This window comes from Zonotrichia leucophrys, chromosome 4, assembly GCF_028769735.1.
Source record: "Zonotrichia leucophrys gambelii isolate GWCS_2022_RI chromosome 4, RI_Zleu_2.0, whole genome shotgun sequence".
Taxonomy (NCBI): domain Eukaryota; kingdom Metazoa; phylum Chordata; class Aves; order Passeriformes; family Passerellidae; genus Zonotrichia; species Zonotrichia leucophrys.
In genome coordinates this window covers 28,361,611-28,376,037 of record NC_088173.1, presented here as the reverse complement: position 1 = coordinate 28,376,037, position 14,427 = coordinate 28,361,611, and the positions used below count along the sequence as shown (strand labels likewise).

The 14,427-nt window shown below is 42.9% G+C and overlaps 1 protein-coding gene across 1 annotated transcript; it reads left to right on the top strand.

Moving 5' to 3' along the window:
* The first annotated feature begins 473 nt into the window (after positions 1 to 473).
* ETNPPL (ethanolamine-phosphate phospho-lyase) lies at positions 474 to 14,227 on the top strand. The gene is made up of 13 exons (XM_064710945.1): positions 474 to 639; positions 2,047 to 2,165; positions 2,333 to 2,492; positions 3,365 to 3,439; positions 4,875 to 4,968; positions 6,043 to 6,159; positions 7,874 to 7,956; positions 8,451 to 8,676; positions 9,545 to 9,699; positions 10,416 to 10,505; positions 10,712 to 10,842; positions 11,728 to 11,795; positions 12,643 to 14,227. The coding sequence occupies exons 1-13, from the start codon at positions 584 to 586 to the stop codon at positions 12,772 to 12,774; spliced, it is 1,506 nt and encodes a 501-aa protein (XP_064567015.1). The 5' UTR covers positions 474 to 583; the 3' UTR covers positions 12,775 to 14,227.
* The last annotated feature ends 200 nt before the right edge of the window (positions 14,228 to 14,427 follow it).

Below are 14,427 nucleotides of genomic sequence, written 5' to 3'. Positions count from 1 at the left end.
CCTCAGCCTACTCTTACAAACAGATTTGGGGACATAAGAGGCAGAGAGGAACATTGAATTATGGCCCTGATTTTGATTAAATAATCCGCTTTATGTTCCTCACCCCCCTCCCGCATGTTTGTGACAGTGGCGCCGTGGCCACAAGGATGACCGAGGAATGGCAGGAATGGCAGGATCGCGCGTGGGAGCCGGACCGTCCCCACGCACCGAGCCGGTTGTTCCGCCAATTTGTGCTGCTCTGCACCCCTAGGAAGAAACAGAAACAAAACCTAAAAACCAGCACAGCTCCAAGGCACAGGACTCACCCGCGGCTGGCCCGCCTCAGCTCAAGAGGAAACACGAGTCCCCCCGACAGGAAAGCCCAGGGGGATGGGGATGGGGGAGCGGTCGGAACGGGACGTCCCGTTCTGCCCCGTCCCGTCCCGTCCCGGCGGGCAGGCGGGAGGGAGGGAGGCGGGAGGAGGGGTTTGCCCGGGGCCGGCGCCGGGATAAGAGGCGGGGAGTCCTTCGGCGGCTCGGACGGAGGGACGGTGCTCGCTGTGCCGTGTCGTGCCGTGCCGTGCCGTGCCTGTCTGCCGGCGGGATGGAGGAGCTCTACAGCAAGGCGGAGACCCTCGCCCTTCGGAGGAAGCACATCGGGTAGGGGCGGCGGCGGGGCCGGGAGCGGGGCAGAGGGGAGGGAGAGGAGGAGGAGGAGGAGGAGGAAGGTCTGTCTTTGTGACAGCTCCCGTCCGGCGCTGCCCGGGGACTGCCAGCGCTGGGCAGCCCCAGCGGGAGGGGGACATCGGCACACACAGGAGCTGCCATCCCTCTGGGTTGCCAGGGCTCGGGGCCACCCGGAGTTCCCCAGGCGGGCGGAGGGATGCCGTCATTAGAGCACTGCCCATCAAATTCGCTTTTCCAACAGATCAGAGCAAGCGGCCGGAATGTGGTACCCAGGTGTGTGTGTGAAATGAGGCTGCGCGGGGTTGGGGTGTTTTTGTGCGTGCACCTGCAAAACAGCCGTGTCCGCTGAATGAACCTGTTGCTGTTCCTTGAGCTGAGTTTAACTGAGGGCGCTGCCAGAGGTTGTGACCGACACTGATCAAGAAAAAGAATGTATCAGCAGCACAGGAAATTGTGTGGCTTTGCATCACGGCTAGAAGCTGTGAGAAAGAAAGCAAACTGCTTCACTATGCAGGAGTCACATTTACAAGTTCATAATCTCAGTATACCCAACAATAACTCTCAGACTTACCTGGAAACAACTGTGTTTATCCAAGTTGATATAAACACTGCTAAATGTTCAGAAGACTTTCCTTCTGCTCAGTAATGTCATTCAACATAATTACATAGCTGGCACATTCTCCAAGAAACGGGGGGGGGGGGGGAATAAAAGAGTGTTCAAAGAGTACTTTGGGGAATTTTATAAGGAGTTAGAGTTTTGCTGGAAGTCACTGTGATTGCGATGCTTATAAAATGCTGCTTTTAAAGATTTTTATCCAAAGTAAACAGGGTGAGAGTGTGAGGGTTTTAGGACCTGCTCAGCACCTCTGAAAATAAAGCCTGCAAGGCATTAGTGTTTGTTCTTGTCTGACTGTGACCTCTATATGCTACAGCCCTCCATTGCGTAAGGGTTTTTTGGCTATAGTATAAAACTGTGCTTAACAGCTTCCTTTAGTCCCAGAGAGTGATTTGGCCATGGATGTCTGTAAGGCATGTAAACAAGCAGAGCTGCAGCCCAGGAACACGGCAGGACATATAAGGACCTGGAACGACGTGCAGACACTGTTCTCCTGAGAAATCAATTGCAGGCAGAGTCAAGCTTTGAAAACACCCTTATTAAAGACCAGCTTCTGTTCCCACTGTGCCTGCCCCCAGGCAGGGGTTTTCACTGTGAGCAGGAGCCCCTGCTTGACCACCACCTGAATTACTCACAGGCTTTTAGCTTTTTTTTGCAGAAGGAGGCAATTGTCTCCAGAGCTGCAAAAAATCAACCTCCTCAACACTCAAAGGAGGGAGAAAAAGTGTGAAAATTAAAATGGTGTTATGTTTATTATATTTTAGGCCTTCCTGCAAAGTTTTCTATGCCAAGGACCCTCTGAAGATAGTCCGTGCTCAAGGCCAATATATGTTTGATGAGAAAGGAGAAAAATACTTAGACTGCATCAACAACGTTGCACATGGTAAGCAGTTTGACTTGGGAGACTGCTTCTATTCCTCAATTTCCAGTAGGGATCAAGACACATTTCTGCCATGTGGTGATGTTCACAGTCTTCTCTGAGCATCCCTGTGTGGTTCAGTAATTGACTGAACTGGCTTGATAGTAATAACTAATAATTTTCTTCTTTAGTGGGCCACAGCCATCCGTACGTGATAAAGGCTGCAACAAAACAGATGGAACTGCTCAACACAAACTCTCGCTTCCTGCATGACAACCTTGTTCAGTATGCACAGCGACTCACAGCCACCCTGCCTGAGAAACTCTCTGTTTGCTATTTTGTTAACTCTGGGTAGGTCTGAGTTGTGGTTTTTTAAATGACTGTTCTTTATGACTATTTTGCTCCTGTTTGAGACAGACACCCAGGACAGCTTGGTCTAAATCTTATGAAGGAGGACTTAGTAACCTGCAACAAAAATATATCCAGCACTGATCGAAACTTACTTCCTATTTGCAGCCATCATATTTAGAGTGATGGCTCCAAGCAAGAGAGCCAAAACATGAAACTGGCCTTCTGAATGCTATGAAAAAAAAAAAAAAAAAAAAAAAAAAAAGTGGGGGGAAAAAAGCAAGAAGAGGAGATTAATTCTGCAAATTGTTGAATGTTATGTACAGACTGAAGAATGCCTTCTGTAAATTGACATATAACCTTGGAAGCAAGTTAGTCCTCTTTAGGCAGATTGGTAGTCTGTGATCACTTACATGTCCAAAACAGACAGCCTGTGAGCAGAGGAGCTGTGACAGATCAGGCTGGAAGCTTGAGTCTTCTTCCAGGGTACAGATTTGTGATGGTGCAGGCACTGGGGAGAAAGGAGTTGTGGACTGTGGGAGATGGAGCATGGCTTTTTGAGGGTTAGGGACTGCACTGTGTTCTCAGCTGCAAATTGGCCTCCTTTGTACCAAGGGGAGGTAAATATCTACAGGCAAACTGGGGGAGGGAAAGAAAGCATCTCTTTGTTTGCTGTTTAGACAAAGGGCTGTTTTATCTTTGCCCCCTTACACGGCACTTATAGTCTCAACCTTAGCAGTGTAATCTGTAGAGCAACAGAGTCTGCTGTGTTGATTTCTTATATCCATGAGTCCCATGCCTTGCCTTCTGTGAGGATACCCTTTTTGTTGGAAGTGCTCCCTCACTGCTTTGCTGCTATGTCTGTTTCCATGCAGGTCTGAAGCGAATGATCTTGCTCTGCGGCTGGCTCGGCAGTACCGCGGGCACCAAGATGTGATCACCCTGGAAAAGTGAGTACACAGAGCAGCTTATGTGAGCACAGCCAGCAGCTCCTGCCTTTGCTTCAGAAGCAGCTTTGCAGCAACCCCCTGCTGTTTGTACTCCACTGCCTGCTGAAAGAAAAGTCTTGTTGCTTTTGTATTAGAACAGATCAGGAAATCCCTTTTTCACGTTTAGATAAACACAAGTTTTGAAGATCTCTGAAAAATAAGCTTGTCGGTCACCCCAGAAGGTCAGGCACCTGTTAGAGGGCATTTCTCACAGACTCCCAGAGCAATTCATGCCAGAGACTTAAATGTTGATTTCAAAAGCAGTGAGTGGTCTGGCTACTGGGCTGCTCTGGAAAAAGTGCTTTCTCTTCATCACGCATTGCTGGACACGTTCTTTTTGCACAAATAAATATTCAGTGGTCAAGAAGAAAGATCCTGTAGTTCTGCAGCAGTGCTGCAATGATGCTCAGCTCTCCTTCAGTGAACACAAGTATGCACACAAAACCAAGGGACTGCAAAATCAGGAGGTATTGGGAGGGCTGCCAGCCACAGGGTAGGTGCCTGACCACATTTCATGGTTTTCCTGTCCTAGATGCAACTGTGGGTTTGGTGATGTTGCTGCAGTGCTTTATTTTCTTCTCAGGTTGTGATTAGAAAGTCCAGCCAGAGCAGATGCAAGGGCACATGTCCATCTGAGCAGCACAAAGCTGGTTTGACTCAGCTATATTCAGATCCCTCTAAGCAGCATATTAACCTATGTGTGTTTTACTGAGAAATCATGACACATCTTTGGTTTGAGGGTTTGATTCACTTCAAATTTATGGCTGAACAAAAGTGTTTACTATTCCCTGAATAAAGATGCTACATGCTTTAGGCTCAAAAGGCTGCAGTCCCTCATTTCTAAATCAGTTGGCTTCAATAGTAACCAGCTTTAGCATACTCTGCAGTATAAAACACTTATATTCCAACAAAATCCTTTTCCTGACAGTGGCTTCTGCCAAACCCTCTCACCTGCAATGCCCTCAGGGCAGACAGTGATGGGCTGCTGCTGCATGAGGTCCCCACTTCTCCATGCCATGCACACTCCTGAGAGTTTTCCCAGTGGTGGTGGGGTCTAGCTTGCAAAGCTTGGGCTGGCCAGGGTGGGCTGGAAATGAAGCAGCTGGACCCCCCTTCCTGCTCTAGGAAATCAGTGCAGTCCAGACATCATCTTGGTCTGTCCCCATGTTGGCACTTGGTTTTATCCTGTTTCCAGTCTTGCTAGTGAATTAAAGTCAACAGCAATTTCATGTTGTCTTTGAGGGAAAGACAGAAAATTAAATCGAGATCCCTTCACAAACAATGCTGCTGTGATGCAGATATGGTTGCAGTTCTGGATGATGTATAGGCATAGTTGTAAATTTGGCTCTTCTATACATTTGGTGAAAAGTGACTTGGATATTTAACACTCACACAGTGCTTACCATGGCCATGTTACATCTCTGATCGACATCAGCCCCTATAAATTTAATCAGCTGGGAAAGGACAGCAAGAAGGAGTATGTGCATGTGGTAAGTACGGTTTTTAGTTTGTTTTGGGGGTTTTTGTGGTTTTGTTTTGTTGTTGGAATTTTGTTTGTTTGGTTGCATGTTTTGTTTTGGATTTGGTTTTTTTTTGTAATTTTGCCTGTTCTGCAGCATATTGTATTACCCACTTCTAGTGTAAATATTTTTCATTCTGTGTTGCTGATGCTAGTATACATATGCTCAGCTGATTTCACTGGAATAAGTACAGCAAAATTGTTTGCTTTTGGATTTCTAAGAAGGTGCTCAGCTGTGGGGCTGAACACTTCCTTCATTGTGCTACAGGTTTTTAGTCACTGCATTGTATAGTTACACAGTTTGATGAAATTAGCCAATATCCATTGCATTGGTTTGGTTAAAGACATGCCGGACTTCGAGTCTAGTTCCAAAACTAGAAATGCAGATTGCAGAAGTTTGCACATCTTGGGTTATAGGACTCCTGAGTGGCTAAGGGAGTGACAAATTTGTGCATCTTAAAAAGACAAAAAATTTTTCTCTGTCTAGAAATGTACACCAAGCAGGCCTTTCCTGTCTACACCTCCTTGTGTTAACCACAGTGCCAAAGTAGCATCCACCTTTCTGCACCACTTTCTGTCTCTCAGTTACTGAGACAGTGACTAACACCATTTGTAGAGGCTCCTAACACCATTTGTAGAAGCTTGAATGTCTCACAGATTTGTACCATGACTAAAATGCCAGGAGGGAAGTGACAGACTGGAGAACCCTACTGTCCAGTTGCTGAAAGAGATCTTCTGTAAGAATCTGAAATAAGGTGGTGCATGGGCACTCATTATTGTGTCTTGAGGGAGAGGAAGGACAGTCTTGAAAGGTGGATGAGGTAGATGATGGTTCTTACAACAGCTGTGTTCACTAATATTGGATTAGGCATGACAGGCCCAGATTGAGTTTAAGCTCCAGTAAGCATTTCTGCAATTCAGGCTGTACTAACTCTTATTAGCTATTTGTGTGAAAAGCCAATAAAGTGCAATAATAGAAAACAAAGTAAAAGTTTCATAGAAGTATTGCCTTCATGAAAACAAATAAATAAATTGGTCTTTTCAGGCTCCTTCTCCAGATATCTACAGAGGGAAATACAGGGAAGACCACCCAGATCCAGCGAATGCTTATGCTGAAGAGGTGAAAAAGATTATTGAAGAAACGCAGAAGAATGGACGCAAGGTGTGTGTTTTGTGCTCTAGAAATGCTGAGGCTTCACCTATTTATTTTGGCATGGGGGTGTGTAACAGACAACTAAGGACTTGTTTCTTTCCCAATTTCATGTGCTTCCCTCTCCCACCATTTTTCTATCATGGGTTCTGCTTAAAAATTGCGTTTTTCTATCATGGTTCTCTGCCGTTTTTCTATCTGATGCTTTATGATAATTTTTCTAGGCATCAATGAAAGGATCAATAATACAGTTGTATTTAAGCAGATGCAATCAAAGCTGTTAAATTTCGTATTTTATGCATTGAATTGGTAGATTGTTAATATAGTAGGGAAAGGTTTGAGGCCAGCTGAGAAACTACATCACAAATTCTAGCAAAGACATAAAAAAATCCAGGACATGGAGAAAATCTATTGGAAAAAATCCCAATACTACATTTCTGAGCCTGTTTGGTTAAGTTGACTTTGAAGTCATATAAAAAGGCGAAACTTTCACTCATACACACTATGACCGTGATAAAAGTGGACAGGTGTACCTAAAATGTGTGTTAATCTTTTATATGATGGCATTAGTGTGTTGAGACTTGTAGGGCTTGATCCAGAACCCACTGAAGTCCCAGAAGACTTCAGCGGAGACTGGAGCATGTTCCCTTCTAGTCCAACAGGCTTACATCACCCCTCTTTTAGTTTCTTCATCAACTTTTTTTTCTTTTTTATTCTCTACTAACGGATAGTTTTGTTTTTTCTTCCCCTGTTTCCTTTCTTTTGCACGTTTCTTAGGTTTTGGTGGCATAGACCTGTGGCAGGACAAGTTGTGCTAAAGGCTAAGCCTCACAGGCAGTGGGAAGCTGCGCTCTCTTTGGCCGCGTGCTCACGCGTAGCGTGCGGCTCTTTGCACGTTACTGCTCGGCCTTGTTTCCAGGAAGACTGCACCAGCACAGAGACCTCTTGATGCTCAGGGAGGGGTTCACAAGTGGTGTGGGGATGCAATCCCTTAAATAGCAGGCTTGTGCTGACACCTTGGGGTAATATTGAATCTCTCCTGCATAGACCTCTGCTGTTGACAAGAAACGAATTTTGATGTTCCAGTGTGTCTGATCTGCTGTTCTTACCCTTCCTGACTTGAAATAACTTTCTTTTTCATTCCTAGCAACTGGAATTATTTCATCTGTAGAATTTTTCTCTTCTTTTGTCAAGTGCCTCGTGCTGACTTGTTATTTGTGTAGTTATGTTCATTAGGCAGGGGTGCCCAAAGGCTAGCCACAGGTCATCTTACAGGTCAGCTGCCGCCCACCTCCACCTGGTGTTCAGGATTAAACAAAAACCCACATACACCTGCAAGCTTTATTAACCTCTTAGGGAAGATGCTACACACTGTTGTGTGTGTCCTGTAAACTGGCATTTTAAACTAAATTTATGTAGGTCCCAGGAGCTAATCCAGCATCCACTGACACCAGGAAGTATCATCCAGTTCAACACAAAGGATTAATGGAGATCCTTGCATTCCCATCAGGCTGCAAAGGTGGCCCTGGCTACTGCAGATTTGGGCACTCTGATTACAAAATTAATAAATCCTTTAGCCATAGCTGTTTTCAAGAGCTCTCAGTTGTCCAGCCTATTGCGTGATTAAATTAAGGCCCACATTTAAACATTTATTTCTAGACTGTTAGATGTCTCTGCCAAGGCCAAGTAGATGGACACAGCTCTCACACGAGTTTGTCTCTTGTAGATTGCTGCCTTCATAGCTGAATCCATGCAGAGCTGTGGAGGCCAAGTAATTCCACCTGTGGGCTATTTCCAGAAAGTGGCAGAGTACGTACAGCACTTCAGAGGGGCATAATGGGGAAATTAAAGAAAGAAATAGCTTTTTTCACTATAGACTTATCTAATCAATTCAGCTATAACCTTTCCTGTTCTTGGCTGTCTGTGGTTCATTTCTGCTTATTGAAGAGTATGATTTCAGTTCAATTTTTTAATGGAATATTGACTAATTTTTAGCTAGATAATTGCTATTCTTTTTCTATGTTTAATCCTCAGCCATAAGTTTGATGGAATATGAAGTTAAACCAGTTATAATCCTACAGTACCATTACAGTACTCCTATTTGACATTAAAATGTCTTTTTTTTTCTTATCATATAGCATGCTAAAAATTTCATAGCTATAAAATATCTGTAACTGTATTCTTTCTTTTTTTCCTAACTTGGTCTCACACTGCAGAGTTTCTGTGATGCAGACTGCCTTGTCCCTGATTGCCTACCTGTGTTCTGCAGCACTAGACTCTCAAGGTGTTGTGTTTGTTCTCAGGTATGTGCGTGCAGCAGGTGGAGTGTTCATAGCTGATGAGGTCCAGGTTGGCTTTGGCAGAGTTGGGAAGCATTTTTGGGCATTCCAGCTGCAAGGTGAAGACTTTGTGCCCGACATTGTCACCATGGGAAAGCCCATTGGCAATGGACACCCCATGTCTTGTGTGGTCACAACAAGGGAAATTGCTGAAGGTTTTGGTGCTTCTGGACTGGAGTATTTCAATACAGTAAGTTCATAGGCGAAGCTTTGCCCTTTTTATTTTTCTTTTGGTCTGCATTTACCAGTTAGAAGTTCTCCAGGTGATCCAGATAACATCTGCAGCAATCACTGCATCACGTTACTAAGAGCTTGAGCCAACCACAGTCTAGATCTAAAAGCAAGTGGAGAAGCTTTGAAATATGCTCTGTATCAAGTGTTACATCATCATATGGACCAGCACAAGCTCTCTGGCAGGTCATGCACCTCAGCTCATATCGATACAGATAAATTCTTCCTTATGTCTCTTTCCCTCTTCCCACTTTGAAATGTTGATTATGTAAAATTCCATTTTCTAGGATAGGCTCCATGCTGGTGGAGCTTATGACCTGGCAGACCTAGCTCTGCAACTGACACCCAACAAAACAGTGACCCTTTACCAGAAAATATTTCATCTGTGTGCATGCCACAGAGGTTCAGTCTTCTCGTTTACTGAGCCTGATTTCTGCTCCTGTGACTCAGCCTTCTTCCCAGCAACCATGAATTCCTCTCTTTCAAATGGAGTTTATACTCTCTGGATCAAAAGATATCAAATCTACCACCCACTGCTCTTCCCAGGGGCATTTTGCATGCATGTGCAATCAGCTGAATTCTTCAGTCCTGAGTACTTCAAATTACTGCAACCTGGAGCAGGGGAAGAGGGGACCCTTCCTTTGTCCATATGTAGGGGATGGCGTTCCACAGCCTGAATGCCACAAAATCCCCACCTTTCTGAGCTTTCCTCATGACATGCCAAGCAGGAGAGGGCAAGTGAAAACAACGTGGATACCCGCAGGTTAATGTTTTGTTTTGATAGGTTTGGATTTTGATGACATGTTTTGTTTTGTCTTTGCTTTCAGTTTGGAGGCAATCCAGTGTCTTGTGCCATTGGCTTGGCTGTACTGGATGTAATAGAGAAAGAAGATCTCCAAGGGAATGCCACACGTGTAGGAAATTATCTCCTGGAGCTGCTGGCTGAGCAAAAGGAGAAGCATCCCTTAGTGGGAGATATCAGGTGGGTGCATCACAGCAATGTCAGAGAAGAAAAAGCAGCAAACTTGGTGTGAGTGGAACACAGAAACATGCCATGATTTTGCTACTCCTCTCTTTTAAAATGGACTGCCCAAAACTGGTATTGAAAGGCAATATATATATATTTTTTTAAAGTTGTCCATCTATCTGCTTAATTACTTACAAGCATAGCCACTAAAAAAGTTCTGGGAGAGCAGGAGAAAGAGCCATCCACATGCAATAACCAAGATGTCAGCACACTGTTGTACTCGTGCAGACCTTGTTAAAATCTCTGGGATTTCCTTGAGAGATGTTACTATGGATTTTCCTCATCTCGTGTTACTGCCATTGATAATTGCCTCCAAGTTTTTTAGGGGAAAGAGGTTGGGTTGCAGGGGTTTTGTACTTCTTTTTTTGTCTCCCTGGCTTGTGATTTTCAGGATAAGCATGAAAGAAGATTATTCTGTCATTCTTATCAGGCCACATAGCATTAATGAGCCAGGTAAATTTATTTATCCATAAATACCTGTTATCCCATTTTGTTGTGTGAAGTTGCCAAAAGGTGACCAAAGACAAAGTCTCCTCTCCCATTCTCCTTCCCCCATTTGCGCCCCAGGGAAGGGAATTGCAGTTGTTAGAAACAGGTATTGCATTTGCAGCAGGAGGTTTGGGCTACTGACACTGGATTTCATTTGTCTGTACTTTTCTTTTCTACTCCAGGGGTGTTGGATTGTTTGTTGGAGTGGATCTGGTGAAAGATAAGCAGAAGAGAACACCAGCCACGGCTGAAGCCCTTCATCTTATTTACAAGTAAGTAGCTCTTAAAGACTGTGTGCAGTGATCAAACCCTCCTAACATTTTCCAGCAGTTAGTCATTAATTTTATTTTCAGTTTGTGTAGTTTTTTGTGACATAATACTAAAAAAAGAAAACTTTCAAAATCTGTCTTAGTTTGAAGGAAGTGACAGGACACGGTTTTATACCTGTATCTAACACAGATGTTTCCTCTTTCCACAGACTCAAAGAGCATCAAATCCTTCTTAGTGCAGATGGACCCTACAGGAATATTTTAAAATTTAAACCGCCAATGTGTTTCACAATGGAAGATGCAAAACATGCAGTGGAGACTCTTGATGCACTTCTTACAGGTATGTGTGCTCTAGGGCTCCAAGGAATCTCTTCTTTGTTTATTTCCCAATGAAACACCATCGCAGCCTAGTCCATTACATGCAAGGGAAAGTAATCAACTGCATTTTTTACCATTCATCAAACTGCTATTCTTAATGCCAATTATTATAAATATATACAAATACCCCCATATGTATTTCATCTAAACTTTTAGACAAAATCCTGCTCCTCAACCTTTCTCTTACAGACTCAAGGTTATTACTCATTTCTGGTCACATGTGCTGTTTGTTAAGGAGTGAATATATTAAATTCAGCGCAGGCCTGAAAGACACTGCAGACACACTGGTGTAACTTTCCATAATGTGCTCTACTTTTTCTTTTTTTCTTTTTGTTTATTTTTTAACTAGAGTACTGTAACCTGATTGTCTCACTCAAATTAAGCCTGAAGGTTTTCAGGCTCTATTTTTTTTTTTTTTTACCTGAGGACCAACCCAGGGGAAAATAACATCAGTTATACTGTCAGCATGAGGGCTCTTGGAGCCTGTTATACATTAAAGGCTCCCATCCTCTGAGAATAGAACAACTAAAGTTAGACTTCCATTAACCTGCTGGAAAAAGGCAGAATTCCACTCTGAAAGGTGTCTCTGATACCGCATGCTACAGTCAAGTTGCTAATTTTATTCTTTTCTCTAAATACCCCCAAGGTAGGCAGTCTTGACAGATTAATCACATTGCCTCAAAAATGTTTTAGGAAGTATTCATCACTCTTCAGTTATTCTTCTCTGTGATAAATGCCCAGAGGAATAGTTGACTTTTTTAACTTCAGGCAGCTACTAAATTGAGGGTATGCTTACTTCCCCCCACTTCTTTTTAATTTAGTATTTTTTTATTACTTTATTTTTCAGAACTGGAAGAGGCCACTGGAATGAAGACAGAAAATAATGCATCTACAAATGTGCAGTGTAAAAGAAAAGTATGTTTTAATTTTTTTAACTCTTTTTCAGACAAGTGTTTGGCAAAGCAAGTATAAATTACTTTGGTAGATCATGCCTTCATTTTTGGTAGTGTGAATGGCTCTGTGCCTTGAAACTGAACTCGGAGAGTAACTCACTGCTAGAAACATGAGAGGATTTGTCCTGTCTCACTGGGGTAAATCTGAAAAGAGCTGAGTAATCCAGACCAACAACATGTTAGAGACAAGCCACCTGCCTTATCTGCTTGTGTGCAAACAACACCACCCAGACTTTGGGCTACACAAAGTCATGAGCACTGCAGTCAGCAGCTATTGGTTCTTGATATTACATGCCACTGAAAGATATTTGGCTTTCTAAGCAAGCCTGCAGCCTGGAAGGTGTCCAGGTTTTCAGAGAGTTCCAAGGATTTTGTTTCCACCATAGCACTTTTAGTATGAATGGCTGACACACATCCAAATTAGGACTTCTTAGGTTGAACCCCAGCTCTGGATAAATCACATATGATTTCTCACAGCCTTAAAAACATGTCACCCTCTCTACACAAAATTCTGCTGAGCTGTCCCTTGGTGGGTTTTCCACTGGGGAATGGGAATGCACTAGCTCATCTGCCATGGGTTGTGAAAGTTAAGCAGAGACCTGATGAGTAATTTGCCATATATCTAGATTTTACTAGATTTGGAGTGCAAGCCTACTCTTACAGACATTTTTACACAATCAGTTCAATTTCTTTCAGAACTAAGAAGTTGTGGCAATAACAGAGAGTCAGGCAGAGCTACCCAATGGGAACCAGGTCCAGGGGGTGGAAGACACACACGTGCCTCCACTGAGATGTCCTTTCTGTTTCAGACCACTGAGGAGAGTTCTCAGCCAGAAGGTGCCAGTGAAAGCATTGGCCACGTGAATGGAACTGCCTGCCGACAAGAAAACGGGATTTATTCGAAAAAACGCTCAGTGCCAAGTAAAAGGATAAGAACATGAAGAGGGACGGTTTCTTCACTCAGTTTGAATTTGTGTCTGTCTTGCTTTTGAGATGAAGAGTGCAATAGTCTGAGTCCTAGGATCTGTTTGAAGCCTAGTCATGCCTTTCATAAACTGCCTGGATTCCTATTAGTTTCAGTAGGTTTAAAATACCTTTTCAGATACATGAGAACTGTGCCATGTGGCCTGAAATCTAGATGTCACAGAATGGACAAGTGATACAAAAATACCTTGGTGCTGATGGCAGGTGTGACATAGGTACACAAACTTGGTGAAAACTGCAGATTTATCCATATTATGCAGAATCTGATTTGCTTAACTGCCATAAAGCAAATGCCAATCCTATTAAGTTTAAACATATATGCTTAACATGCTATTTTTACAATATTTTAAATTTCAATATGTAATATTGAGATGTTAATTAGTTCCCATGTTTTAATGGCTGAATTCACTAAACAATGCTTGAGAAAGAAATCTTTATTATCTTCTAGTGTATCTTAGGTCCTATGGACCATATTCCCAGCTGATGTAAATTGGAGTAGCTTTGCTAATGTCAGCAATGCTCTACTAAGAGTCTACAACTCTATGTGTAGAGACACAATGTCTATGCAGGGCACTCTCACTATAAATTCAAGGAAAATAAAGAATCTAATTTTCTATGAATAAAGCAACATTTATAAATATTTATATAGAGTAAGATTTTAAATTTTTTTTCCCTAGAGTTTATAGATTGGATCCTATCAATCTATAAAATATGCAAGTAAAGTGTATGTTATTTCAGACACACTGATTGATTGAATTTAACCTGAAGGTGTCTAAAAATGAGGTTCCCAGGGACAGCCCTGTTTGCATTCCCATGGATTTGAGTTGTTTTGAGTGTCATGGGAATTGCTGCCTGATCCTTTCAAAGCAGTGCTGGTACTTCTTGTCAGTGGTGATGAGGAGTTGCACACCAGTTCCGTGGGATTCTGACACATAAATGGTAACACTGGAGAGGGGACTGAAGGGAGGGGACCACTGCATAAACCATGCATGGAACCAGTGCTGCAGATACTTCAGGCTGACCTTCCTCACTGTCCGTGTTAAATTTCAATGACAGCACACAAGCCCTGCTTCCCTTTCTTAATACGTGAACAGCTCCATGCTACAGAGGACATTGAAGGCTTTCCAAGTAGTTTGTACTTCAGAAAAAAATATAAAGTGTATTTATTTCCTCTTCAATCTTAATACCCTAAATTCTGCTGTTTCCTAATTGCTGCTAATTATCCTAGTAATACATGACTGAAAATTGAGCACTTCATCTAATTTCATGTTTTCCACAATTTGCTACATTTATGTCCATGTTTCTGGTGTAACTCTTTCCAACATCCTCAAGCTGGCTTATTTTCTGTTTCATGATCCTTGAATAATTCTTCCATAAAAATAAATCTCTGGTTTGTAATTATGATGTCCTATACAAAGAGAGGTTATTCTTTTGTTTTGGTTTTGGTTTTGGTTTTTTTTTTGTTTTTATTTTATTCTGTAGTAACACCTACTTGCTGAGGGAAGTAACCTCAGTTTTAGCTGGAGGTTGTCCCCATGCCAAGGCAGAACTGACTAGGCTGTGTTTCCCTGAGGCACTCAGCTATTGGCAGCTCACCCTTCAAGCCAAAT